Genomic DNA, 27857 nt, shown 5'->3' on the forward strand with positions numbered 1-27857 from the left:
ACACATTTCATGGGAAAACAATTGACTTGAAGTAAAATACAGAGACAAATAGCATACTAAGTGATTATTACTGCTGTTCTGACTTCCAGGTTAATAAAAATTTAACCACTCTTCATGCAGCATAAAGAGAAGGTGTATTAGTTCACATCTCAGGAGACTTAGCCCAGCCTAACTTTCATCAGTTGTGCAACACAGCTGCAATTCAGACAGCCCCTTCACACAGCCACAAAAACTAATGCAGGAAGTCCTCCACTTCCTCTCATTATCATTACACTTCCAGAATTATACTTGCAATAGAAGCTGCAGCATCCTTCTATGTATGAGCATGCATCTTCTTAATTTATTTGAGGCTGCACAACGTTCTTTTGGAAATTCCAAAGCACAACACCCTCCATCTTCTCTGTGTGTGCCTGGGACACACAATATTCACCTCCCAAGGTCGTTATGAGGAATACCATTTATAACTAGCTAAGCTTAAGAAGCTACACAGTTCTGCATAGCTGTCAGTTTAGGACAGCCACTTAAACCCAGGGCGGCAGCGAGTGCAGTTTCCCCTTCGTAAAGGTCTTGGTCCTCTCAAGAAATCCCACAGCCTAATGAGAAGCACCTCGTACGTCAGGTGGCATTCTTACTTTACAGCAGAAACTTGCCTTTAAATTAAAAAACTGAAGGGCAATTCATCTATTGTTCAGGAAGAGATGAATGTGTATTTTAAATCCTTAATATTAGCAGTGGCCTTGCTCTTAAAGAAACTCCTTAGTTGGAAATCACTTCTTTAGATAATGGAATCTTTCAAGTGATTTCCTTCTCTGGGACTGCAAAAACTGTTTGTGAGGATGCAGTAGTCCACAGCAGAGGGAAATCACTCTTGAAAACGTTGTCATGAATTATACATTTAAAACATGTATTACCTAACAGGCAAATGCACTACAGATTTCAAAGACGATAAATTAAATTGGAAGGTTTTTTAAATGAAAATCAGAGCACTGTTTTCTGGCGATGACTAAACACAAGTGACAAGTTAGTTTTAAATATGAGGTTTGCTGTTATTGCCCTATTCTTAGACAAGCATGTCCCAGACCTCAGTGGAAAAATTATTAGTAAAAATTGTGTTCATAGTTATCATGTTACCACAGTAAAGAAACAATAAGAAACTCAAAGCCTGACCAACAACGTAGATGGAAACCTAAGCTGAAGCCACAGGACCCAAGAGTGTCACATTTCCTTCCCTCTGACTCAGGCCTGGATATTCTAGGCAAAATAAACACACCCAGGATGGTACAGCATGCGTCTCTGACAAACCTGCTGCATCACTGTCTTTTTCAGAGGTTTCCTTGAAAATGTGGTGTAAGGAGGAGGACATCCATCTACCCTAAAAAGTGAAGTACTCAAAACACTGTTTAGAGCTCTCTATTGTAAATGCTGCCAGAACTCACTCAACTTATTGTAGTGCCAGATGTATCTTAAATTTCTGGTAGTGTTTCACAGATAAATTAGAAACTAAATACAACAGTAGCTCTATTGCCAACTCTTGCTTACTTTTAAAAATGTATAAACAAGCCAATCTGAATTGAAATCATTGTGTTTCAAAACATTGTCCTCACTACCACTATCACTTATTTCATGGGGTACCACAGTAGTTATTTCTTATTATCCAGTCAGTCAGAATATAAACATTTTTGAAAGTGTGGCTTAGTAAAAATATGACTTGTTTTTTTTCCTGTTTCAGGGAAAATATTCCAGTTACAAAGTACAATTTTTTAGAAACACACATTAAAGCATCTGAATGGTACAGAAATTTCAAGCTTGTTTCTTCAAATGGCTTACCATTAATTTTTCCTTTTAGCTGAAACCAAGAGTGCTTGAAATCCTCACTACTATATACAATACTCTTTCTGCAGATTAAGCTATTACATAAGCAAAAATTTCCCTGTTAGACTGAAGAGTACAAAATATACACAGACTATACATTTTTAAACGTTTTCGATGTGATTTGCAAGATTCTTTCTAGCACCTGAAAACTTAAGTTGTTTTTCTGACTCCTGCTCTTTCTTCAGGCCCATGGCAGTGCTGCTACAGCAGTAAATTTATGTTATCAGCCATCCCTGTGGTACTGTGCTAACAATCACTGCAGAACCTACACCCACAAAGTTTCTCCAAAATCAACAAGTGAGAGCAAAGCTCATAGAGATAACTATATCCATACTGACCAATGGAAAACAAACTGCAGCCTATGTACCCCAGGCTTACACTAGGGAGAGAAGACACACTGAAATTCAACCACAACCTGGAGTTACCAGTGGCAAGCCATTCCCAGTATTTAAGATGTGCTGCATTTTCTGGTAGCAGGGTCTGTGTGGTGAAAAAAGTCATCCAAAGTAAAGAACTAAACAAAAAAAAGCTCATTTGTCCCTTAGCCTTTCTCAGTATTTATCATATTTACCAAAGCTTTAGTCCTATCAACAGCTTAACAAGATGCAGACTAAGTACCTCAAGGATATCACTATATGTGAGTCTTTAAAATATCAGCAGTTCTCAATAAGTTGCCTGAAAGTTACCATTTTAGGAATGGGAAGTGAAAGACAAAAATGAGCTGGAGAGATGTGCCTGAAGTCACCTGGCATGCTAATGGCCAAATTCAAAATAAAAATCCAGCTCTGTTGGAGTACTAAACAAGCTCTCCGTAGAGACAGTGAGAAAATCTGAAATCCAGTTAGTCACATCAAGAGCAGCTCTACTTGTTAAGCAAATCATTTTATTCCATGTTGACCAGTGTTTCTTAGTAAATTCTCCTAGCAAATATTTATAACAATATGGACACAGCAAAATTCTCTCCCTTGCCCCTCAGGAAATATAAGGAGACTTAATTGCAAGGAGCAGGTTTAGAGGTATTTTATCATCCTCACCAGAAATGGTTCTTCAAGGACTCAGAGAGGGTGGAGAGCTAGATAACATTTTTACATTCTTGTCTCTGTGATAGGCCTATAGCACATGTTCATCACAACCAAATGCAGACTTTGGAAAGCTTTGGTGGAGTAAGTGCACAGATGTTCCTCCAAGCAACTTGGACAAGAAAGAGACTGATGGTTCAACAAGAAACTCTAAACTAAATAGAAACTAAAATTCACTAGTTAACAGAACTCACAGTAGCACCATTATAAACCCTGCTGAAGAACACTGGCTAATGAAGAAACAGCAGCTTTTAACACAATACACAGTGTACTTTTAGGTTTCTCTCTTGAGCTTGAGCTCAAGCAGGTCAAGGGATGCTGAGAACAGTGGAAAAAGCTACATGGCTTGTTAAAACAGGGATGGATAGTTGTCCTTTTTAACTTGCTAATGTAATCCTTTCCCTCCAATTTTAGTTAGCAAGAAAGCGATATTTAAATAAGTGGCTCCGGGCAGTACATTTCTCTTAGAATTATCATCCACCATTGATTTGTTTTTGGTAATTGCCTTTGGACATCGTAGAACAACAGACATCATGAAATACACACTGATGAAAAAAATGAAAGTTTTTCAGACAGCCACGTACCCACTTATCTGGTACTGCAAGTAAATTGTTTGTATCTGAAAGCAATAACAATAAGCTGAGGGAAAAACATTTGAGAGTAAATGGCAGGCCTAACATAATCATAGCCAACATCAGCATGACACCTGCGCCATTAAACCATGTTTATGGAGAAGTGAAGAAACTGTCCAACAGTCTTGTGAAGGTTTGTAAAACATTATCAGCAGGAATTTAAGAGCTGCAGGTTTGAATTATAAACATTGGAAAACCAACGCACCAAATCTTATAATGTACTGGGATTTTGGAGCTTTTTCATTTTCAGTGTGAAAATAATGCAGAAGTAACTACCATGCACTCACCTGCATAGAAAAATGCTCTGGTGCAACACAAAGTTTTTGAAGAAGTTCATGTTGTGAATCTGAAACTTGGCTCAAACTCTGGTAGGGCAACAAAAGACACTCATCCAACAGCTGCTGGCTGTTTTCATCACAAGCAAATGCCTCCAGTTTGCAGTTGTGTTCTTTCACAGCTGCACAATCCCCATGAATCCATACAGCGGGCCACAGCCCAAACCTGCAAGGCCACAAATACCAGAGTTTCCCCTGTCCCTGTGCACTCCTGCATCGGGAGCATGCAGATGGTAGGTGCCTGCACACTGGGTACTTCCCTGCTTCACAAAGGTTTTGATGGCTGATGAGATAGTGCTGGCCTTAAACACCCATTGGCTTCAAGTGAGACAATCTGGATTGTGCTTTGTTATTCTAATATATGGATTTGCATAGCATTCTTGAAATATTTTGCTGGAAATGGACTACTTGGACTTAGTTTTCTAAACAACATTGTCCTCCCAGCCACTTGGTGGAAATCATACTCCAGCTTTTATACTTCCATCACTTGTGAGGTCACAATTTCTTATCAACCATCAGGAAGCACTGAATTACCAGCCTGCACTCCTCAGTGTAAAGACTGCGTTGTAGAATTAGGTGAAGTAGTTTTCCATGTTTTTCCTACAATTATTTCATCCCACAAACATGAACTATTCCATCTCCAGATTCGAAAACAACATGTGACTCTAATCACAGATTTTCCCTAGTAGAAAGCTACAAAGCATCATTATCACATCCTTCAATTAAGGACAGGGTGTTCTACTTCCCTAACAGTGTCAGATTTTGCCCGATAAATAACTACAAAGCATCATTACTGCATCCTTTAGTTAAGGTTACAGGGCTTTGCTTCCTTAGTGGTGACTACCAAACAATAGGTAAGCTACAGAAAAAAAGGCACCGTTCCTCTCTCCTGCTACCTGCAGATTTGATTAGTGGTAAGAAGCTGTTATTGTAATCAGTGCTACAGACAGCAAACTGCAAGACAAGCTCACATGAGTGCCTGGCTTTGCAAGAACCAGCACATTTTTTCTGCAGTCAGTCTTAATGCATAAAATACTCAGATCCTAGTTCAGAATTTGAGAGTGCAGGTTTCTGCAAGAGTGCTACAAGGCTTATTCGCTTTAATTTTATCAGGAGTCAATACTGACCACCACAACTATATATATATATATAAATCACTTGAAGTACAACCAGCAGTCCCAAATGCTCCTGAGCAGTAGCACTGGCATTTGCAACACCAGAATCATTATGCCACCATCCTCAAAAGCAGAAAGCCAGTATTTTGCTGAGAACCAGAAGATGCGACTACAGAAAAATTACTCTCTTCAGGTGATGCCTGTGCTCTCTACAGATGGGATACTGAGCTTTTCTGAGTGTCAAGGTATCCGAACAAGAAAAGATATTATCCTTAAGTTGAAGATCCCACTAACGTTTGTATGATGGAAGAATTCAACTTCTCCTTTGCAAAATGCTTGTGTAATTTTTAGAAGTACATAAAAACAGTTCTAATTGATGATGCACTGCTTTTTCAAGTTAGCTTCAGTTGCAATTAAATCACAAGTGGCATGGCTGAGAGCACAGTATTTTCTGCTCTGCTGGGGTGGCCAGGGTCCAGGCCATCTGCGTGGAATGCAAGGCAGGACATTCCACCCTTCCGCCAGCATGTCCAGCTGTGCCAGCCGCTCCTGCAACCCGCCAAGGGGACAGGGAGGGATCTTCTTTTGTTTTCCTTATTTGTTTATTTGCTTTACTCTGGCAGCAGGCAAAGGGCTCTTCTCTTGCCAAGTTCATTACTATTGTAAAATGTTCCCAATTACACTGAGTGGAGCACTACAGGGAGGAGGGGAAAAAAACAACTTTAAAGTTTACAATTAAACTACAGAACTTTTTAAGGCTTGATTTTAGGAAACAGGTGGGAGCTGGATTTAGCATATTTCTCCCAAGTGCTCAAATCCACAGACATCACTCATTCAAAATATTTCTTTCAACTTTTTCAATGAAGTTTTTTTTTTTGTTAAATAAGGAAGCATGCAAGTTCTATCAGCCTCTTCATTTACTGCTATTCTACAACCCTCTTCTAAACATCTTCCAAAACTTTATGTTTAAATCTGGGACTACTCAGTCATAGTGATATAATAGCTACCATTTTCCAAAATGATGATCACTTTGTTATTATCAATGTGAAAAGGTATGCCTGTATCTTTTTGGCCCCCATTAACTTTCTCCCTCATCCCACAATGTTCTTGTCCCCCACTCACTCAGTACAGACACAAATTGTGGGTGGAACATCTCAGAGTCTCCTAAAGATGACAGACTAATCAAGCAGCAGAATTCCAGTAGTAGTTTAACAGATTCAGCAAAATCACATTTTTTTTTCTCAGGGGCACCACAGCCTAAATCAGCTTTTTTTGTATGATTCTACTCTGAGGGAGTAAAAAGTGCTACTTAAAGGCTTAAAAGACATGATTATGACCTCCAGTTTTATCATTCTGGACATCAAGTTGACTGTTACAGCCATACAGAAACTATGCACAGAACAAGTTTTTTCTCATTACAACTCAGTTGTTTTGTGTTTACTCTGCAATTCAAACGTTACACGCGTGCCTTTGAAGAGATTTTATTTACTGACTTGTCTCTTATGTCTCATTTTCAGTCCCAAAATTTAACATTCTCCCACTTCTCCGATCAGTCAGTACTATATCAGACAGGTCTAAGCTGCAAAAGACAGGGGACCTTCCTCTCCAAGAAAGAGGAATCCATTCCTGTGTAGTAAGTAACTAATTCTCCAAGCACAGCAAGAGACAGTACAGAACTACACTCTGACATACAGGAGCAAGACTGTCCCTTCCAAGATAAAAACAATCAAACAAGATACAGCACTTGTTTGAAAGGCATTATTTGCAAGTCCCTTCTGCATAGCTGGAGAGCAAAGCATTTGCTTCAATTATTAAAAATAGGTAGAAAACCTGAGCATAGCAATAACTATTATATACTACGAGAGTGCTGAACACCTCACAAAACCCCTCTGTTTCTCCAAATACATGAAGTTCCAGCAGCCAAAATTTAAATCCAGGTATCTTCCATTGTTCTTTCACTATGAAAAGAATTCAGAGTTACACTTTAATACAAAAGGAAGCAGTAAGATCAGCAAATCCTTATGGTCAATGCTTAATCGATACCCGCTTAGGAAAAAGGATGAGAGAAGCAGAATAGGAATAGCATTAACAGCAAACACACATCCACCACTTCCTGAAGTTAAACAAAAGGCACCAAAACTAACCAGGCTGCTGCAGGCCCTGTGCCCAGCTCATACCTGCCATGCAGCTCCTGCCCACAAAACACGCCAGACATGAGAATTTCAAAGATTGAATGTTACCCTTTCGTGAGATGTCCCCACATTTCTAAGCAGGAAAGGAACAAGAAAATGGACTGCTGTCTAAATTTGTTTACCTAAAATAAGCCATCCTTACTTCAACACTCCCTCCCTACCCCGAGGGATTTAAGAAGCATGCACTGCCATGATCTGACAAGATCCAATAAACCGGACAGCCTCCCTCTCGCCTGCACAAGGACACAGCTGCTCTGATGCCTCATCTAGGCCTTGTGTGTCCAAATGTCGCCTATACCAGCTCAGCCAGATCTTTATTTCAGTAGCAAGTGTTACACATTCCTCTAATCAAGGCTGCAGTTTGACCCACGGGCAGATAACCAAATCCTGAAGGCTTCTTCTCACACAAAAAGATCAGTAGAGCTTGTGCACTGTCCCTTTCCAGCTCCTCTCTCTCTCTTACAGTAGCTCTGCTAAAACTTGATACAGTTCCCAAGCAAAACTGTCACCAGCTAATCTCTAAAAGCCACCAGCACTCTCCCCCTCCCCCCAAATGGATCCATCCACAGAACAAAACCAGCTGCTCCTGATAAACATACATGGCTGCATTTCACAATACACCGGGGACCTCTAAAGCACTTTGCCTGAGCACAGCATGCTTGGTCCTGTAACAAGTGTATTATTAAGACACTGCCCCTTGCATCCTGGAAGCACAAATATTCTTGGGAAAATGTGCACAAAATCAGAAATTTTAAGCATGAACTGAGTCACAAGGAATGTACTCTGAACGGCAGCTAGGTAAATTCAGGGTGAACAGAGTTAGTCATCTTCAGTGAGTCACACAAAACAGTACAATTTGCAAATAAAGCAAATTAAGTACACTCTGTTATAATTGATTTTAGTAAAGAACTTAATGTCATTTCATAGTAAGTGCGTATTTTTTGTAAGTTACACGCTAGATTTTTACATATCAAAACATCTGGCTGAGCATGTGGCAATAGACAATATGTGATACACATCCTACTTCCTAACCTCCCTCTGGTACCCTGGCCAGCACAAGTTTGCCATCTGTGACACTAAGAGAGGGAGCAGCACATTTATCGTTATTCTTCTATAATCACACATTCAATAAACAGGATTTCAGCCCTAACAGCTACACCCAGCAATGGGCAATGTGTTGTATCTAAGTCCTTTACCCAAAGATTACATGTGACTATCCACAAAGGGAATCCATCTCTGTCCCCAGGATACACAGCACCCAGAGTACCGAGTGTTATGTCAGCAGAAAAAAAAAAAATAGCACAAGACAGGCATAACTTGGAGTTGGGTTTTTGCTGGCTGTTACCATAGAGGGTGACAGAACACAAAAGAAATTATACAGAATGACTCCAATTTGCATTCACTTTGCTGTCGCAAATCAACTTGTGTATAAAAGAGCCAGTTTAATTTTAGCAGAAAATACGCTGATGTACAAACTATTCTTCAAACAATGATAATCAAGTTAGAAAGGCTAAGTCTCAGTCAAAAACTACATCTATGAAAAATGTGCTAAAGCATCTGCTGAAGCATATTAACCACATTAGCATCCTCCACCATCCTGTAAAATGACACACGTACATACAAACCATCACCACAAACCCTCACGAAATGCTGACATGCAGCTTGTTTCTGCAACTGTCCTGCCCCTCTAATCTTCTGCTTACCAACTTTGCCATCCTGACTGATTACACTTTGTTACCAGATTTGAAGTTACTTTTCCCCCACCAAACAGAAGCATTTTCTGTCAGTGACATTTCTGGCTCTGCAGTTGTAGCAAATGTGAAGAACAATTTCAAAGACATTGGAACAATTATTTCTCTGAGGATATATTACTTAACCAAAAATGGATTATTTTAACCTGTTTCATAGAAAAAAGGTTTCATCTTGTCTAGCACATAACAAGTTTCCATAGCATCTAATTACACAGTTCCACTAATACATCAAGCCAGCAAACTGTCACTACCACCATTACAATTGATCACACTCCCCTCTCTATCACTCCCATCTTCCAATCTTCCCTCTGTGCCTCTCCCATGCAGTGGTACTTGTGCAGCTGCATAGTGAATTGGATCAAGAATTGATCCCAACTGAAATAAAATGCTCTTTTCTTTCCATTAGTTTTAAGCTGCATCACTAGTAGCAGGATCCAATTCCCAAGCACTCAAGCACTTGAGCTGGGAATAAATGGCTCCAACAGTGAGAGGAGGGCACTTCTCTCAGCAGTCCCTAAGTGCTCAGGGAACCATGGCATAAATTGCAGTGTGTTTGTGTGGTAGCAAGAATTTCGTTATAGGATACTGTGGTGCTTTTTATAAAGACTTGCTCCTCCTTGTAAATTTATACCTAAAGTTCAGTTCCACAGAAAATCTTCAAGGTTGCCTCTACAGATTCTTCGCTTGTTGCTTCAGTTGTTTCAGTTGCTTTCTCTCTTCTGGAGAGAAAATGAAGCATATGTATAAGAAAATTATGTAATGTGCAGAAGATACCAGATGAGATATTTATGCCAAATCTGAAAAAAATAATAAATTCTACAGCTCTTTTCACCTCTCTTTTCATCTTTTCCAGAAGAGAAGCTTTTAACAACAGAGGAAGGATGACAGTAGAAGTGATTGGGCACAACTCCTGGTACAGCCAAAGCTCCCAGGCTGAGGCTCTTCCAGCCCATGACTGTGGGCTACTGCAGGCAGGATGGTACCAACATTTATGCTAGATGGTCCATTATTGCAAATGGAAAAACAAATATATGCTTGCCTTGTCTGGTGAGGAAAATTCTCCTTCTCCAAATGATCCACCCCATTTCCCACTTCTCAATATTTTAAAAGCAATTTAATATTTTTATATCTTCAACTCCATATCGAGAATTCCACATTTACCTCCTCCAGTCTCAATCATGAAGAGTAGCAACACATTTGTTAGATGGCTCCTTTTCTGCCCAGCTGCATGGATACCAAGAGAGGAAAAAGCCATGTACACACGACAGATTTTTATTGATGTTGATTTTATGCTATAATTTTATACTTTCCATACTTTAGTGTGCTAATGTTTTGTTCAAAATAAATCTCAATGATACAAAATGATGAGCTAAACCTAGCATTTAATTTTCCAAATAGTGCTTGCACATTCTGCATTTTGATACATATGCTAATACCTACTAATTAGAATCATAACAAAGACTTTAAAGATAGGAATTAGGGAGAGGAACTTTCCAAACCAAAATTGATTCGTTATATGACAAAACAAACATTAGAACCATTTATTCTGTATAATGATGCAAAATATTCTCACAATAGGAGAATTGGAAGAGAATTCTAATAGGAAAAAAAATTAAAAACCTACATGGTATAAATTTGCGTTTTCATTATGTTTGGCCTCAAACATTGCTAAAATAAAAAATTATCGTCTATATTTTATCATAGCTCAAAAACCCAGGAGATGGAGTTTCTGTGTGGTACAATACAAAATCTAGGTACGGTATTAGAAATGGGTGACAAACACCATGCAAAGACTTACCCATAAAACCAATATTGCAGTATTTGGTTAAATTTTCCATAGCAAAAATTAGCCTTATTGTTTTAGAGCACTTAAAGGACCAGGGAAGCTTCTACACTCACATGCTATTTTACAAAAATGAAGGCATGTTTTACCTTTTATCAGCACTGTAACTACATTAACTTAAAAGGTTGTTTCATAGAAGCCTACAAAAGATGAAGCAATATGATTTCATTGAATGGGAAGATCCTAATCAGTACCTTGTATTAGCAATTTAATACCAAAGACCACTGAGACAGGCCTAGAGGTTAAAATCCATCATCTTTCTAGCAAAATTCCTTTGATACGTTCTAAAAGCTCCTGCCTTTGTAATAAAAAATAAAATTCCATCAATCACTCTGCTTTTAGATTAAACCCATAAGCAAAATTATGCTCACTAGAAATATATTCATATATGTTAAAATCCTGAGGAGTATTTCAGCGTGGCAGGAAAACGGCGTCACGCTATTAGAATTGCAAATTTGTCACCTTTTAGCAAGAGAGCAGCAACAGGCCGCTCAGAAGCGCTTGGCAATGGAAGAAGGCTTGTTTTCACAGTAGTTAACGCTTACTTTACGGCTAATCCATCTCAACTTTGCAGGCTTGCTTACCTCAGCAATCTGCACCTTTGAAATACGTAAAGGGAGAAGTTTATATTCCTGTTCCAGCCTGCTGCTTTCAGTGTTTGTGCGAGTTCATCTGCGGGTGCTCTGCTCCACAATGGCAGCGTGAGTATCCAAACTGCTGCCGGACTGACTACTCTTTTCTTACTGTGAACACCGAGAAAAACAAACAAAACCCCAACAAATAAAACCCCAACCAATCCAAATCCTGAACTGCATTTTAGACTACTTAGATATCTGTAGTATACAAAATGCTACTCAAAAAAGGACAAGTCCATCCATTAGTTAAAACGACCTTGCTCATCTCCACCATGTGTTGTGCACTTCTCGCCTTAGCAGTCCCCACCCTGGTCACACACAAGATATCCTTGGAGCCATATTCTCAGTAGGAGCACCACACTGAAGGAAATAACACTATTTGAAAACAGGATGTGCACAAGAGATTTTTTTTTTAATGCACATTCCCAACTTACATCTTCAAGGAATATTTGGACAAGGGGAGAAATTCAAACCGAGAGCTTTACATAACCGGTAAACAAATAAACAGCAACAAGAGGATGGAACAACAAGATTATGCTCTGAATACTCTTGTCTAACTGGAAGGCAAAGCCAAATAGCCCTGCAGGAAACACAAGCTAGAAGCAAACTGTCTTATTTCCTATTGCTTCTGTGTTTAAAAACATCCCCAGTATGCATAAATCAAGATGTCACTGGCACTGGAAACAGAAGCCCAGCTTAACTCCATAGCTACAAGGCTCTGTTAATCCCTCTCTAACATTCTCACTAGGGTCCCCAGCTTTCTTTTGTTCTCATAATATCAAGCTATGACAAAAAACAAACCTATGGCAATGACACATACAGAAGAAATTTGTATTCACTTGTCAGATACTGAGTAAAAATATCTCCCTCATAGTCACAGTAGTGAAAATTAAAGCAAGCAGAGGTTACTGGGGCATATGGACAATCATTCCTATTTTTTGAACACAAATTTATTTACAACAGCACCTGAAACACTGACAACAGTCACAACTGTAGTCTAACATGGATCAACGTAAAACAGGAACATCATTACTTGGGGGCTTTTTAAAGATAATCAGTGTTCAGAAACATTCCTAGTTTGTGCTTATGTCAGCTCTGTTTATTATTTTTGCAAGGTGTAGTAAGACAAATGCTATCCTCAGTAAACTTACTGGAAGGATAAACTGGAGAAATAGAAAGCAACCGTTCTCCCCTATAGAAAGGGAACCTCCTGCTTTGGCACAGCCATGCTAAAAATCCAATGTTGCTGCCACAGTGCACCTGAGGAAGCAGGCACTGCATGTTCAACCTCTTTTTTGTTTCCCTTCCACTACCAGAATTGAACTACTTTCACAATCCAAGGAATTTAACAGCAACTTCTTCACCGGTTTGTTTGGGTAAAAGCTATACCTTCTAAAGAAAAGAGGACAAAAGATACAGCAGTTATAACATCTGTACACCTTTTCATAATAAAGGCTTATAAGAGCTGCTACAGCCTTGTCTGCTTCATTGGCATAGGACAAGCTCATTCTTTAGATGACACAGGACTTTTAATCTTCTCCAAGACATCCTGGAGAATGTAATACCCGAATGAGTCAAGTTCTACTGTATTTTAAAGGAAATGGAATCTCACCAGGAAGTGCAGAGGTACAAGACTCAAATATTGGACACCGCAATACATACTTTAGTTACCTTTTGACCAGTTAGCTGAACCAGTGCAAATTCTTGAGAAATCTACATGCACAATAACCTGTACACAATATTTCCATAACAATTTGATCTAAAACCTACTAAGGAAGGATGCCAGGGAAGAACAGTAGGTTTTTATAAGCCTAAAGTGCAAAAAGTTCCTAGGAATGTAAAAAGGTCATTTCCAGTCACTACACAAACCTGATTTATTCTCAGCACGATACCAGCAAATCATGGGCAGTATTTAACTGATCAGCTGCTTGAACTGGCTTGGTTATATATTAGTCCCTGCAATACCCAGCAGAATTGTATCTTCTTCTTCCACATACTTAGTGTTTATATGTCTCCTGATCAAGACTTTTCTCATCTATTCATATTACATAAATAAAGGTAGGCTTATTAAGCTAGTGCCATAGAACTAAGAATCATAGAACTGAGAAATATAAAGTGTATTTAGAACACGTACTGAGATCTTTCTTGTGCACATACAACACCAACAAAACCCCATCAACAGGGAAGACGCTCATCTAATGATTGGGAAAAAAACCCAATCATTATTCTTTTTATCACAGATCCTCACCCTAAGCATTCTGTCTGAAGAAATTTCAGTTTGGCATTTACATAATTTTAAATGGCAATTACATTTAGGGAAAGCACCTTCAACCTATGATCTTTTTATTTCCTATTTCCAGATGCTAAAGTAATTCCTACTGAAGGATTATCATTAGCAAACTGGCTTAAACTTTAATATTGTAGTGCATTATTTTGTTTTAATCACAAAAAATTACCAGACTGAAAACAATTCTTCAGATTGTGACAGAAGTTTATATAAATTTTAAAAGCTTAAGCTCAGAATAACTGTGAGGAATAAGCAAGTTTCAAGTATTTAAACTGTTCAGGAAGCACTGCAGATTCAAGACCAGCAAGGCCAGTGTACCATCTGGCTTCTCTGAAAACACAAGTAGATACTTGCCTTTGAAAAAGACCTATCGTAAGAAAAACAAGCAAATACAGATTAGAGAAACAACAGGAGATCAATAATACAACTCATATCAACCACACGGTCTCATTTCCAAATACACATTCTATTCTTGATGATGTTAGAGCAGATTCTACCTTAATTCTTACTTCCTTCTGGGGAAGAAATAGAAAAAGTGGCATCTTTTCACCTCTAGAAAACTAGAAATAAAAGCAAGAGCGCCACCATGATTCAGTATTAATACCCTGGAATACTTTAAAGTCCATAGAATTTCAAAATCTTCTCCCCTAATAACCATTTCCATCATCTTTTCTCATTAGCATTGCATTATCAAGATCATTAAAAGTTACTAGAAAGATTAACATTTGTTGAATGACAGTCACATTCCCAAAGGTGACATTTCAACGTTGAACAGCAAATATCACAGAAAATGACTTATGTCATCCTTCTAAACCACATATCATAATTCAGGGCCCCTAAACAAATGCAAGAATGAAATATGCTAACAAGACAGCTGACTTTATGAATAATATATCTGAAAAAATTGACCGTAGTCAAAAAGGTATTAACTTAAAACAATGAAAAAGAGGTATCAATTTCTTAATCTTTCTGTCAGACATCTTGGAGGTGAAAATGTACAACTAGTCTGTGACTTAGAAAACATGAGGAAAAGTATACCATGAGTACTTTAAGTTTTCCAAACACAAACACCAGCTTTTTTTCTAAACCCAAACACCAGTACATTTAGTACTTTTTGTAAGAAGAAAAAGATATTGGAAACGAGTGTTAGACAAGGTATTTTAGAAGGGAGTTAAATTCTTGTCCCTCGTAGTAATCAGATTTTTATGAAGCATTTCAACTTCCTGTACATGAAAAGGGGAGGTATTTGCAAACAAAAGATTAGGCTTTACTTTGCTTTTAAGCAAATATGTTCTGAATATCTACCTCTACATCTCAGAACTATCCTAATGTAAAACAACAGCCTACCAAGACCAGTACTCCATTCTGATAATAGCCAACACTGTAACAATGCAGAAGACTCCACAAATCTCTGGAAATGCAGCTAATTGACCAACACCATATCCCAAGAGGAATTTCTTCCAGAGTGACAGCTCAGCTTTGATGCATGGACTGAAAACCAGCATTATCCTTGCTAGCATTCTTGCTAATGTTGTTAATCTTTACAGAACTGTATTATTTACCTTAGTGAATCATAGAATTTAAATCATCAGCTCAACTACAGGCTGCATACAAAAATTCTTTCTATTTATTATTCCAACCTTTTAGTGTTATGCAGTACACTAAAATTGTTCTTTATTGTAAAAGTATGCTGACAAGTCAATTGTCTTTAAACCCACTTTTGCCTTATTCTCCCCCTCATTTTTAAACTTGCTGTTGCTTTTCCACATGATGAAGCAGAAAAAGTATTTACTGAAACCCAGCTAACCTGAAGCTCTTCTGGGTTCGATTTTGTAACAAGAGCATATTGGAGAACTCATTCTTTCTTTGAAGGTCTGAGCGCCTGCTGTGAAACTCATATTGTCACTTTACTACTAAACTCCAAAACATTGGCGCAAAAAAAGAAGCAAATCCAAAATGAGATTAAAAAGTAACAGTTTCATGTTAGTAGCTGGCTGTTACTGTAGAATAATATTTGTTTTAGGAACCACGAGTTAATGAGTAGCCCATGGCTATATGATAACCATTGTCTCCCTTGGAGACTAGACTCCTTTTTAGACAGGTTTATCACACAGTATTTTTACTTCATGTCCTGTGCACTCCACCCACACCAATAGTCTCCAGGGATCTTAGGGAAACAAGTCATGGGGAGAGTTCCTGTAAGCAGGAACATTATTACTTTCAGTGGGAACATGGATCCAATTTGCATTAGTTATTCCCACAGCTGTTGAGTCCTGCCTCTTTTTTTACATATAAAAAGTCCATATACTTTGGCATATACCAGCAAAAGGATGAGGGTACAGCTGATTTTACTTAGACTCTTTGAGAAGCTTCATATTTACAACACCTTTTGGTAACAACATATTTTTCATCCAAAAACATACCAAGGCTAGAATGTATCAGCCCTCTCATTTTAATGAATACTGACCAATCTATTCCATTGTTAAGTCAGCAGTACCAAACAGTTTTAAGCAACTTTCTCTCTGTAGAGCTACTAGAACTTTGTGCCATCTTAAAAAAGCTTAAGTGAATTGCAGAATTAAGATGAATAGAGGAAAAAAAACCAACATGTTCCTATTTCACATTGCTAGGAACAAAAAGCTGAGTGGGATTTGGTTTGCACTTGCAGTCTGGCTCCTCCATCACAACAGCCTTTGACCTTCTCCACTGTTCCATAGCTTGACTACGTCCAGCTCGGCTTCTACAGTAATTGATAGACACAGTAAAAGCAGAAAACATGGAACAGTTACTGAACTTTAGTTTCAAAGGTAACAGCAGAGGACAAAGTTTTGCACCAAGTTGCACATTTCAGGCTAATCAGGTTTCATTTTCCATCACACTATCAAAGCAGGCCCTCCAGAAGGCAGAGGTTCTTTCCCACTCAGGTCCTGTGCAGTCCACAAAGGCTGCATTGACCTGGCAGTTGGTGCCCTCAAGTTCAAACCTCACATCAGCACCAGTGTTTCTCACTCTTAGCCCTTGAGACTGGTCTGCACTATCTTCTGGTCTAACCTGTGATATCAACACACATTGAATTTTGGCAGAACTAGGACCAGACTCTTTGTCTGTAAAGTTACAGACCCAAACAAACCTCATACACACCTTGGTATGAAACTGCAAGATTCACAAGCAGAAGAAAATATAACAAACAAGCCATAAGACAGGAACCATTGGCCAGGGACTGAAGGGCAGGCCACAGGCATGTGAGAAGTGCCCACAGACACACACACACAGTACCTGGTAGCCTGCTGCAGCCTCTGCTTGCTGAATGGGCACATGTGACAAACCAGGCCACAGACATTTATCTGGATGAATAAATCACTCTTTTAGGTCAGGCATGTGCTGGAATTCCCCGCATCCAAGTTCTTCAGGCATTTGTTTTGACAGCTACAGTTCAATTACCAACAGCGATTGGACATAAGATACTATTGTGCGCGGTTGTTGTTTTTTTTAATATCAAGCTCTTAGTAATAATGGAAAATAATTATCATGCCTTTATTAAACCCAGACAGGAAATGATGATGTCTGCTAAGAAAGTTTTATTACATGTATAAACACCATCCTTATTCCTAAATTTGCTTCCTCTTTGCTCAAAATCTATCTGCTTACTCAGGCAGCAAGGCTGTTTTTAGCACTGGCGACTATCAGCCTGGTGATATCTCTCACACACTCTCAGGTTTGTTTTCCAAGTTTTAAATTTTTTCTTCTTACTGTTTGCCATTGGAAGAGTGCTTTGGCACTCAAGATGCCAAAGGAGTGAATTTGAATTGCATCTTTTAAAACACATCAAGACCTTCATGGAAGCTGTCCTTCAGAAATTAAGCAACCTCCATGTGAGCTTAAATCATTATGCCTACTGAAATATTTAACACCCTTTTATTTTACATTTTCAGCTTGGCTAAGAAATACTGTGGATAGATGACACACCTAAACAAGTAAAACCAATGTGTTTAAATTTGTCTGTCTTTAAAACAAAGTTACTTCCTTCTCAAGAAATTCCTGCCAACTTTATTTTATAATAACGCCCCCCCTCCATGTTTCACAATAAAATGTTTAAACATGGGAATTCATAAACCTACTAGGTGAAACTGTTCTTCTTTAGTTATAGAATGAATTACAACTAAAAAAATCCAAAACAAACAAAAAAACCCAGCAAGTGATTTTGTCCTGCAAGGTAGTGGATTATACTGCATGTGTTTCATGAACTGCAAAAAATACTCCTTCATTAACAAGATGCCTCCTTGCCAGTATTCCCAAGGAGTCAAACAGTGAGAGCTGGTAAGTCTTCACTCTACCAAAAACCAAGAGGAACTTGATTTAAACAGAAACATTGATTCTATTAACAATAATGAGAAAATACAAGTTGGTGAACTTATAAAAACTTATAAATACCCTGCCCACTTAAAAAGTTATACATCATATAGCAACAGCTGCCTACATTTTAGTGGATGACTGTGCACATCCTGTCTGAAACAAGCCTGGAAAAATACTTATAAACATAAAAAAACCAGAACCCAAACAAAAACAACAACAAAAACACCAAAAAAACCCCACCTATCAGCTTATTACAGTACTGTGAGAAAACAGACAGGTCCCCTTTAAAGGGCAAACCAACCACATTACCTACAGACTTGCAGTTAAGTACCGACATGCTTGTGCATTACAAGCATGAACCCACAGTCTCCCCTTTCTCAGATGAGTTTTCATAGCACTTTATTCCACTTGCTCAAGCCTCAACAAGCTCAAGTGACTCAGGCCAGTACCTTCATATTCATCAGGGTGGGGCAAGGGAGAAAAACCTCAGTACAGACACTCTGGGGTTATAAGAATGCAAATCACCCAATTCAGCATTTTGAAGAGCACCCATAACTCAAAGCTAAAACCTGTGCTACACCAGGCCACATGGTAAAAGCCTGTCATATACCTAAAAACCCCCCATTTATAAATACATCAAAAAAACTCTGAAATTTCAGGCGAGTCTTCAAAAATTGCTCATTACCAATGGCACCACAATAATCAAGTGAAGAAGAGGCACAGTAAGAACAAAGTGCTGTTAGATGCTCATCCAGGAATACTGTGCAAAGGAAACAATACTCTTTAATGCCCAGGAAGTCAAGCAGCAGAGGGGTGTCCAACAGACCCTCTGCCTTGCAAGATAAAGGCTAGAATTGAACAAAAAATCAGCAATAGTCATTAGGCTGAAGTACTCCTTTAACTATTTCTTTTGTTCACCTCTTAGCAGTCAGATTTCTCGCAAACCTCAAAATTCAGCTAATAATAATTAAAAAAAGGCACTATCTGGCTACAACAAAAAGGAGAACAGACAAGCCATAAGAACATCAGAACTGCAAGTTTGCCCAGGCACCCTAATCATAAATTACCAGGGAACCAAGAAAGGTTGGCTCACAGAGCAAAATAAGACAACATTGGAAAAAATTAGGGCCATCTGAGGATCTGTATACCTTAGACCAGAACCTGCAAATATTTCAATTTCTAACCTCTTTCCCTTCCTAGAGGACATTCAGATAACCTTAAATAGCAAGAGACCAATGCCCAAAGATCGCTTTTTGAATGTAAGCTAGTAAACTCCTCAAAAAGGAACCAGTCCCCAGTTAAACCAGCAGGTGAGATTTCCCCAGCTGACATGGAACTGTACTATTAACATGGTTTTGTTCAAAACAGTCTATTAACATAAACAAGAGATACAAGCATGCCCAGAAGCTTTTTATTTCTTTCCCAAGTACATTTGTTGGTCTAATAAAAGTTATTAGCCCTCGCTACAAACTTGGTATCTGATGGAAAACAGCCACACACTAACACTATAGTAAACATGACAATCATGAAGGTTTTACAGACTGGAGTTCCACCAACACCTGGGTATCATCAGACAGAAGACTGAGTGAAGAAAAAGTAAAAAAGCTATTTATCATTTACCTGACACAAACCTGAAACCACAGAGTTAATCCTGCAACCTGAGCCCATCCGCAAAGCAGACACCTCCTCATAAAAAAACATCTCCATCCAGTTTTGCATAACTTGTTAAGAAGGAACAAAGCCTCTCCCGAGCAACTCCATGCTGGTTTATGAAGAACCATGTAAAAGAAAAGTTATCTAAATAAGGAAATTCTAGACTGACGTTTATGAACTGAAGCAGTGAGAAAAAAAGTAAGAGTCAAGATCACCTCTATGCAACTTGTTTCACACAACTTCTGTTCATTATGTGTAAATACTAGTTCTCAGGTAGAAGTCCCAAAAATGTAGAGATTTCAGTGTAGAAGAGGGACAACAGTGATCCTGTTCAGTCACTGAACAGTGATAATAAAAATATTCAGTGACCACTTTTATAAACTAAGCATTGCAGAAAGGAAAGAGAAAAGAAATTAAAAAGCATGCAGATATATTCTGAAGAGCTCAAGTTACCAGACCTGGATCATTTAAAGATACAGTTTTCTGCAGGCTTACGTTCTAGCTTTATGGCTTTACTCTTTCAGTGTTTAGAGCAAGAAGGAATTTGATCTATGACAGTCATCCCTGTCTTGATTACAGTTTAATTTGTGCTATTCTCCAGAAAACTGTATCTAAATTCTGGTTTGGGGGTTATTTTTTTGTGTGCATGTACACATGTGTTCAATGTTCTTTTTCCACAATCAGGGACAGAAGTTTGTGGATTGTGTGAAAAACTTGCACCCTGACCAGTTTCTCTTGGCTGACAGAATAAAAGGAAACTAACTTTTGAGAAAACTGCCCTCCAAATGCTAAAATTATCACACTGCTCTTTAGGTATTTTGTTACATTCATCATTCTAGCTGCAAAATTAAATTATTTAAAATTACTGTGCACAGTCTCAGGAACTGGGAAGCTCCTAGATTGCAACTGTTTGAAGTGCCAGAACAAGGCCATGAAGCAACAGTTCTTCCTCAAGTAGTCTCACTTCATGTAACACTTTCCAGTACTACTCTAAACAACACAGTTTTAAAAGTGAATTTAAATAATCAGTTTTATTCATTTCACGTACAGTTAAGGACGCAGCTGATTTTTTTTTTTAATTGCGATATAAGATGAGTGGAAAAATTGCTAAGAAGGACTTTGAAAAAAAGAACCTAGCAAGCAAACTTCACAACCTTATCACCAACCACAAAAGGCTAAACGTGGGTAAAAACTCAAGCTCACTTCAGTAGTATTCCACTAGCAGAAACACACATTAAAGTTCTTTGATGGGTCATCAGTGATGGCAGAATATGCAGATCTGACAATACTGAGTTCAAACTTGTATACACAGCTATCTAAAAAATTGCAGTCTCTTATTAATTTTACTCTTTGAAGTATGCTTTCCCTGGGCCCACATCCAGCAGGTGTAACAGATGGAAACTGCCAGTGAAATATAGCAAAGTCATGAAGGCCATCATGCGTGAACCAAGCTTCCTGAGCACTCTCCTGAATCCGACTGCTGGATTCAGCCAGAATACCCCTACCTTCACATCCACACCACGACACAGCCAGCACTTCTCTCAGGTAGAGGAAACATGACTTACAGCCAATTGTAAAGTCTGAGTTATTCATAAATATCCGGCTCATGATGAGTGTATTTATAGTTTAGCCATAAACTGAATGTAACACTGTGGGACAGCAACTGTGACAGCGCTCTAATGCCATTGCCTGCTCCAGGATACCAGCCTAGTCATGGCACCTCCTATTTTCAGACATTCTGCAGTTCTTCCCAACATTCAAACAGAAGGATACCTCACTGGAAGATAGATCACTAACTAGTTTCAGAGTAATTACCATTAATAATCACATTACTACAAGATTCCATTCAGTTGATTTAAGCCCGTGCTGCCACCAAAGTAAGTTTTTCCTAAGCTTTCTGTTCTCACAAACACCATCCTGCTATCAACATTATTCACAAACAAGCTGCAGGAACTCATTTGGCTGAAAACTAACCCGAGAAGAGGAAACAAGGCAGAAAAAAAAAAAAGAAAGAAGATTTGTTTTCATTCAGATGAGCATCTTAACCTACCAGTCTTCCTGAATCCTGATGCTACTGCAAAGGAGAAGAGGGCAACATGCAGAGACATGCAAGGAAGGAGTATTGCTACACTTTAAGAATATTCAACTCTTTTTCTAAGTTAAGTAATAGTTCCTTTTACTTTAGGGACCTTGAAAATTATCTACTCTTTTTGTCCCTCAGCATATTGGGAAAAAAGCATTCTAATAAGATAAAACCAGTATTCACGTGCACTGTACTCACCAAAGTAACTTACTGATAAATTCTGTGGTTTGTTAAAGTAACAAATGTTTTAAAATGCAGGATTTATTTGGCATTTTCTCCAAGAAATCAATATTTAACTACACCAGGACACTTCAGGGAGCAAGGCTCTGCAGTTATTTGCAACCTGTTCTGCACTACAAAAGAAGCACCTTGGCAGTGACCATCTCAGTAATATAACCGAGCACTTTCAGAACCAGGGAGACATAAGGCAATGACACATCTGGAAAATTTAAATTGCTGTCTTACAGTTGTGACTCCTTTTCTACAACTCTAATAGCCCTTGAAATTCACACTTTAAAGTAACAGCACATTTCCACTACTATACTAATGAATATTACAAGTTAATATTTAATGGAAGTCTAATTTTACCTGCAGACAGCATTATTTGTTTCACAGTTTCACAGCAGAGAGCCTGCTCATGTCTGCTAAGGTTCTGAAGTAATATTGAAGTCTCATCAGTAAGCAGTGAATGGAGTGCCAGTGGCTCAGAAACAGACCTAGATTTATCTGGGGAGAGCAACTTGGGACCCCACAGGTAATGTTACACCTATAAATAGAAGCAAATAAGGAGCATGTGGATATTTCCTGCCCAATGGGACTGTATATGTCTGGTTTACCCATTCTGAGTTATTTTCAGCTCCTTCAAAGTAGGGAAAATGGCATGTGAAGCCAAGAATCTGCAGGGAATGGAATGCAAGGGAAACACCTGTTGTGAGGTCAGTTAAAAAACGGAACAAAGATACACACCATGCAAGCTGTGAAAGGTGAGAGGTTGCAGCAGTTTCTAGAGGGAAGACTGCCTTATAAAGGCAGAAGACTTTCTTCATTGGAGATGACTAAAAGGAAAAAGGGGGAAGTATTCCCTACAGCTACAGCAGCTGAAGAATGTCCAGTGTTATTCCTTTCTTCCTTTTAATAGAAATATTTTCTATAATTAGGAAGCTTTGAACAGTACCCAGAATAAAAATCATTACCTACTTTTTATATAAAGGTCTGCTAGATAAAGGCAGGTTCAAGTGTATGAGGCACCAGCCAAACTGACATCTAAGCTTGCTGGATGATTTCTCACTGCCCCCACTACAAGATGCACTCCTTACAATTAATGGACTTGATGATCCTTATGGCTCCCTTCCAACTTGAGATATCCCAAGACAGTGCACCCCATTCAAAAGCAACAAAGGTTTGGTCTAACAGGTGACAAACAGCATATGGGGTCTTTATGACACAGAACTAGAACACTGGTGTGCTTTATTCACATGTAGTCCTCAGCTGTTCTGGCTCAAGATTAGGACTTCTCTGCATGACAATATTATTCCTATTTCACCACAGGTCATCTTGAACTGGACAGTGTCTTAAGGCCTTCCGAGGACATTTCTTAAAGATCTTTCCACAAATGCAGAACAGAAGACAACAAAACAGCAATATGTGTTACTTTTCTTCTAGCCTTTAAAATTACCACAGGGGTAATGTGGCAAAATCCTATATCCAAAACAAGTGAAAAAACTGCCAGCTTAAATTTAAGTTCCTGACAGTTATAGCTGAATAAAATAAATGCATGACATACAAGTCTCCTCTACAAGTCTTGCTGTGTACTGACCTTGAGAAGTTCTTTTACATTGTTTTCCAAAAATCACCAGTATAACATATACTCAAAAAGACTGAATTTGCATAATTACTGTGTTATTTCACTACAACATACTTTCTAACGACATATCCTGATGAGATGAAGCTTTTGCAAGGCAGCTGATGTATGTGCTGTTTATCGTGGATTAACTGACATTACAAAGTAAGATCTGCATGTGTAAGTGATTCAGTTTACAGCTGTAGCCACTTGCCCTGTCTTGCAGACCACAGATCACCTGAGCAGACTGAAACAGTCTGTGCTGTCTTCAGGAACAAATCTCCTGACCAGAAGTTTGCTGCTCCTGCCATCTGTATTTTCCTTATCTTTCCAGGACATTGCCTTTCTCTAACTGTCCTCAAAGCTAAAGATGTGGAATATGAGAAAAGGACAGCCTTCAATCATTTTTAGGCCCTTCTGCTCAAGTCACTAGTCAACATATGAAAGAACAAATAACTGAGCAGGGGATGGTATGACTGTATGGATAACAAGACCTAAAACTTAAATGGAGAAGAAAACCCTCTTGCAGTCAGCCCCTCTCTCTTTATTACACTTACAGTCTAATAAATGCTGGGAGAAAGAACTGTGAATCTTTGTCAAATCAGTGTAAGCATCTCTCTCAGCTTCAATCAGCATAGTCTATTAACCTACTGTACTACAAAGTTTATAGCACTGATGAAGCTCAAATTATGATTGTGTTTAACAGGTAATTGATTGTAAAGTACTTTGTTTCTCTCTTCCCTTATTACATAACAGTTCACCAGTACTCAATACTTCTCTCTTATGAAAAAATGCATTACTGCATCAGACAGCACTGCTGAAGATGAAACCATATCAGGTTTATTAGCACCATTAATATGTCTTACTCCTATCCAATTACGATATTTTAAAATAAGTTCAAAAAGGAGGTTTCATAAGTGAAGGAACAATGCCTGCCTTTGTTGCTAATTTGAACTTCAAGAGCAGATCAATGCTATTTGTAACACAAAGGTTTGAAGTCTCTTCCAAAGTGGGCAATATGGATCTCTGGCAAATGTTGTTGAGCAAAGCAATTAAGCAACACTGATCTCTAGTCAAAATTGCACTTAGAATATAGCCTATGTAAAACAAATAAGCTCGATTTTTTTTTTTTTCTTTTTATGGAGAGATGCACAGAAGAAACCATAGTTTCACCAACATCAGTATTAATGCTGCATTCAGTGGAAGGGTCAAATATACCAATCAACCACAGAACAGACTCTGGCTTTACTTTGGTGCTAAACTAAGCATCGTACCATGCCAGCAGCTCATTCTTTTCAGCTTTCCTTCTTAGGACTTGACTGGATTTTGAAGCACTTGACTGAACAGAAGGGAGCACCCAGAAAAGTTTTGCTGTGTGACCACTTAAGCCTGTAGCTGTTTGTTAATCCGTAATAAATTCACTATTGTTTGTAAGCCTCAGCTTCCGTTTGGTCTTTTTTTTGTGTGTGTATTAAGTACTTTGAGGCGATCAGAGACACTTGGGCTGCTGCTCTTTGTGGTATGATTAGAACTTACCCTTCCCCCCCACCTTTCCAAGAGACCACAAGAGAAGGGGAGGACCAGGAAGGAATAAAGCAGACCTCACTCTAAAGGTCTATCAGATAGATGCCACACCAGCTCGAAGGGTCGAGATCTAGAACAGAAGCAACTGTTACTGCTGCCTAATTTACACACTTGCACTGGAAGGATCACTTCTCAGGAATACAAAGTCAAACCACAGAGGGGGTTTCTCACACCGAAAGGTTAATTAGGCACAGCCAATAAGGAGATATATAAGACTTTCTGCAGGGGTAGGGAAAGCACATGCAAAGCTGAAACTGCAAACTACCACCTTCCCAAAGCAGTGAAGAATAAGAAAAATCACAATGGTTTTATTAGTGAGGACACTTAGGAAAAAGAGACAGCACCAAGAAGCAGACCGATACATTTTGCTTGCCAGAGGAATCAACACCAATTAACGTGTTACTGGGAGAGACCTGTTTTCCTGTTATTCTGCAGGTTTTTCTTCAGCCCTGCCCTCCTCACATCAGAGGCCCAATCACCTGAAGCTCCCACTGAAAGAAAGGCTGAGCAAGTGGCATTACCCAAACTTCTGCCTGGGCAGGCAAATGTCCTCAGTTTCTTTGTCAAGCAGCAAGAGGATGTTTCCATTTACAAACACAGTTGCAAACAGCAGGCATAACTTTGCCAGAAGTAAGAATGGGTCCCTCAGGACTTCTAGCCTTTCCCACTGCAAAATATCAATGCTCCCCCTTCCTGCCATAATCACATACAACCATCCCCCCAAAATGCGCACAAATAGAACTAACAGCATTTTAAGGGAGAAAACATTGACAGCATCAGTGGGACAATACTGGGTTTGGTCAGGAGAGAAACATATCAGGAAATAGCTGAGAACAAGCGAGTAACACACAAATGACTCAGGATCCATTCCCATTACAATGGGGAAAACAGGCAACTCTTTTCCACACATGGACGGATCCACCCACCCTGGGTAAAAATGAACAAATGCCAATTTTTTTGTAGTTACTTCAAGAAGCCCAAAATATTTTTCATAAGAAAACCATCATTCTAATATACTGAGAGGTTGGCTAAAATAAATCTTGATTCTTTTCTGCTTTACAATGTAATTTGCACAGACTAAGTACAGCTGTTGCAGTGGGGCATGTAGTATTTTGAGTCATACAAGTAACTTGCATAAGTCCTGGGTTTGACCTTTTTTTGTAATTACAGTAACACTCTTTGACGCTCCAGCTTTTACTTTTACAAAGTCAATGTAACAGACCACCTGCGCTTTGCGGTTGTTACAAAACACATCAAAACAAGCTCGTCATTTCTATTTTCATTGACACCATGTAACAACAGAGCGCAGCCCTGTGACTTACAAGACACAAGGCTTGCAGTACATGGCACCCAGAGCCCTTCACATGCCACAAATACTGCTCTTCCACTGCTCAGCCTGCTGGAGGAAAAGCCAGCCAGCAGCGTCTACCCCACAGATACTCAGCATTCCCTCCACCAGAGCAAATGAGGGGTCAGACTCGCAGTAAAACTTTGTATCGAGAGTTGGATGCAACCCGTGTGAAGACAAGTAACGAGTGCACTCTTGCCACCAAACAGATCAGCTACAGACAAAAGGCAACACGCACTCCAATGATCCTTCTTTGACTGTGACAAAATAGTTTACCTTCTGCTCTAGGCACATCAGTGTTAGAAAAGGAGGCAGTCCAGATGGCAAAGACCACATTCGGGAACTGGACCAAACTGCTGCAAAGAACGAACTAAAGGCAGCCGCTTATCACTGCAGCGCTGGTTTTGCTGGAGCACAAACCAAGTGCTCCTGCGGTTCTGAAGCATAATTATTCACAGTTCACCTGAGTGCAGGTCGCCAGCACAATTCATGCAAGAAGTAACCGAGAATATCTCGTTTGGGATACTGCTAGCGTATCAGGTCACTCCCATCAACTGCATCTCCCTCTCCCGCACTGAGGTTTCCAGACCTGCAGCAAACAGCTCTCTACCTTCTGTCTCTGTGCAATTAGCGCTATTAATCCCAGGCTATCCAAGCCCCCTGGCGTGGCTCTGATTTGGCGTTAATCTCTGCCGAGGTCTCTTCTTCCTCCCTACAGAAAGCCATTTAAACCTTGGCACGCCTTTCGGTTTAGAGTGATGTTCTGTCGCAGGGGGATTAGCCCCACACTGTACGAGTGGGAAGCACAGAGAGCTGCCACACCTGGCCTGCCTATACGGCAAAAAGGGAAGGAAAAGTTACTTTTTCAGCGAGGCACCGCTCGGGACAAGCGAAGGGCTCCCGTGCAGCCCGTGGTCCCCGCGGGGGCAGGCGGCTGCACCCAGGGACGCCCGGAGCTGAGCTGCAGCCGCCCTCCCGCTCCCGCCGGCAGGAACTGATTAGTCATTAGCGCCGCACGCGGGGCCGGGGCTGCCCGGCAGCGGGGCCGCCTCGGCCGGGGCGGGAGAGCTCCGCAGGGAGGGACACAGAGGGGGCCCCACTCACCCCATGAGCCAGTCCATGGCTGGGTCCCGCCGCGCCGGGAAGCTCCCGCGGCCGCCGACTCGCCGCTCACCGCCCGCTCATGGGGGCCGGGGCCGCTGCGCGCTCGGGGCTCCTCCCTCGGCCGCTGTGTCCGTCGGTCCCTGCCCCGGTC

At 39.7% G+C, this 27857-nt stretch overlaps 1 protein-coding gene across 1 annotated transcript in view; it reads right to left on the reverse strand.

The window, feature by feature from the left end:
- Positions 1–27857, reverse strand: part of MOB2 (MOB kinase activator 2) — a 109541-nt gene extending 81684 nt beyond the window's left edge. Inside the window, exon 1 of the mRNA XM_083864379.1 lies at positions 27707–27857. Within this exon, the coding sequence (XP_083720505.1) occupies positions 27707–27723 (17 nt within the window). The 5' untranslated portion in view covers positions 27724–27857. The remainder of the gene's footprint in view (positions 1–27706) is intronic.

This window comes from Zosterops lateralis (assembly GCF_965231275.1).
Source record: "Zosterops lateralis genome assembly, chromosome: 6".
NCBI lineage: Eukaryota > Metazoa > Chordata > Aves > Passeriformes > Zosteropidae > Zosterops > Zosterops lateralis.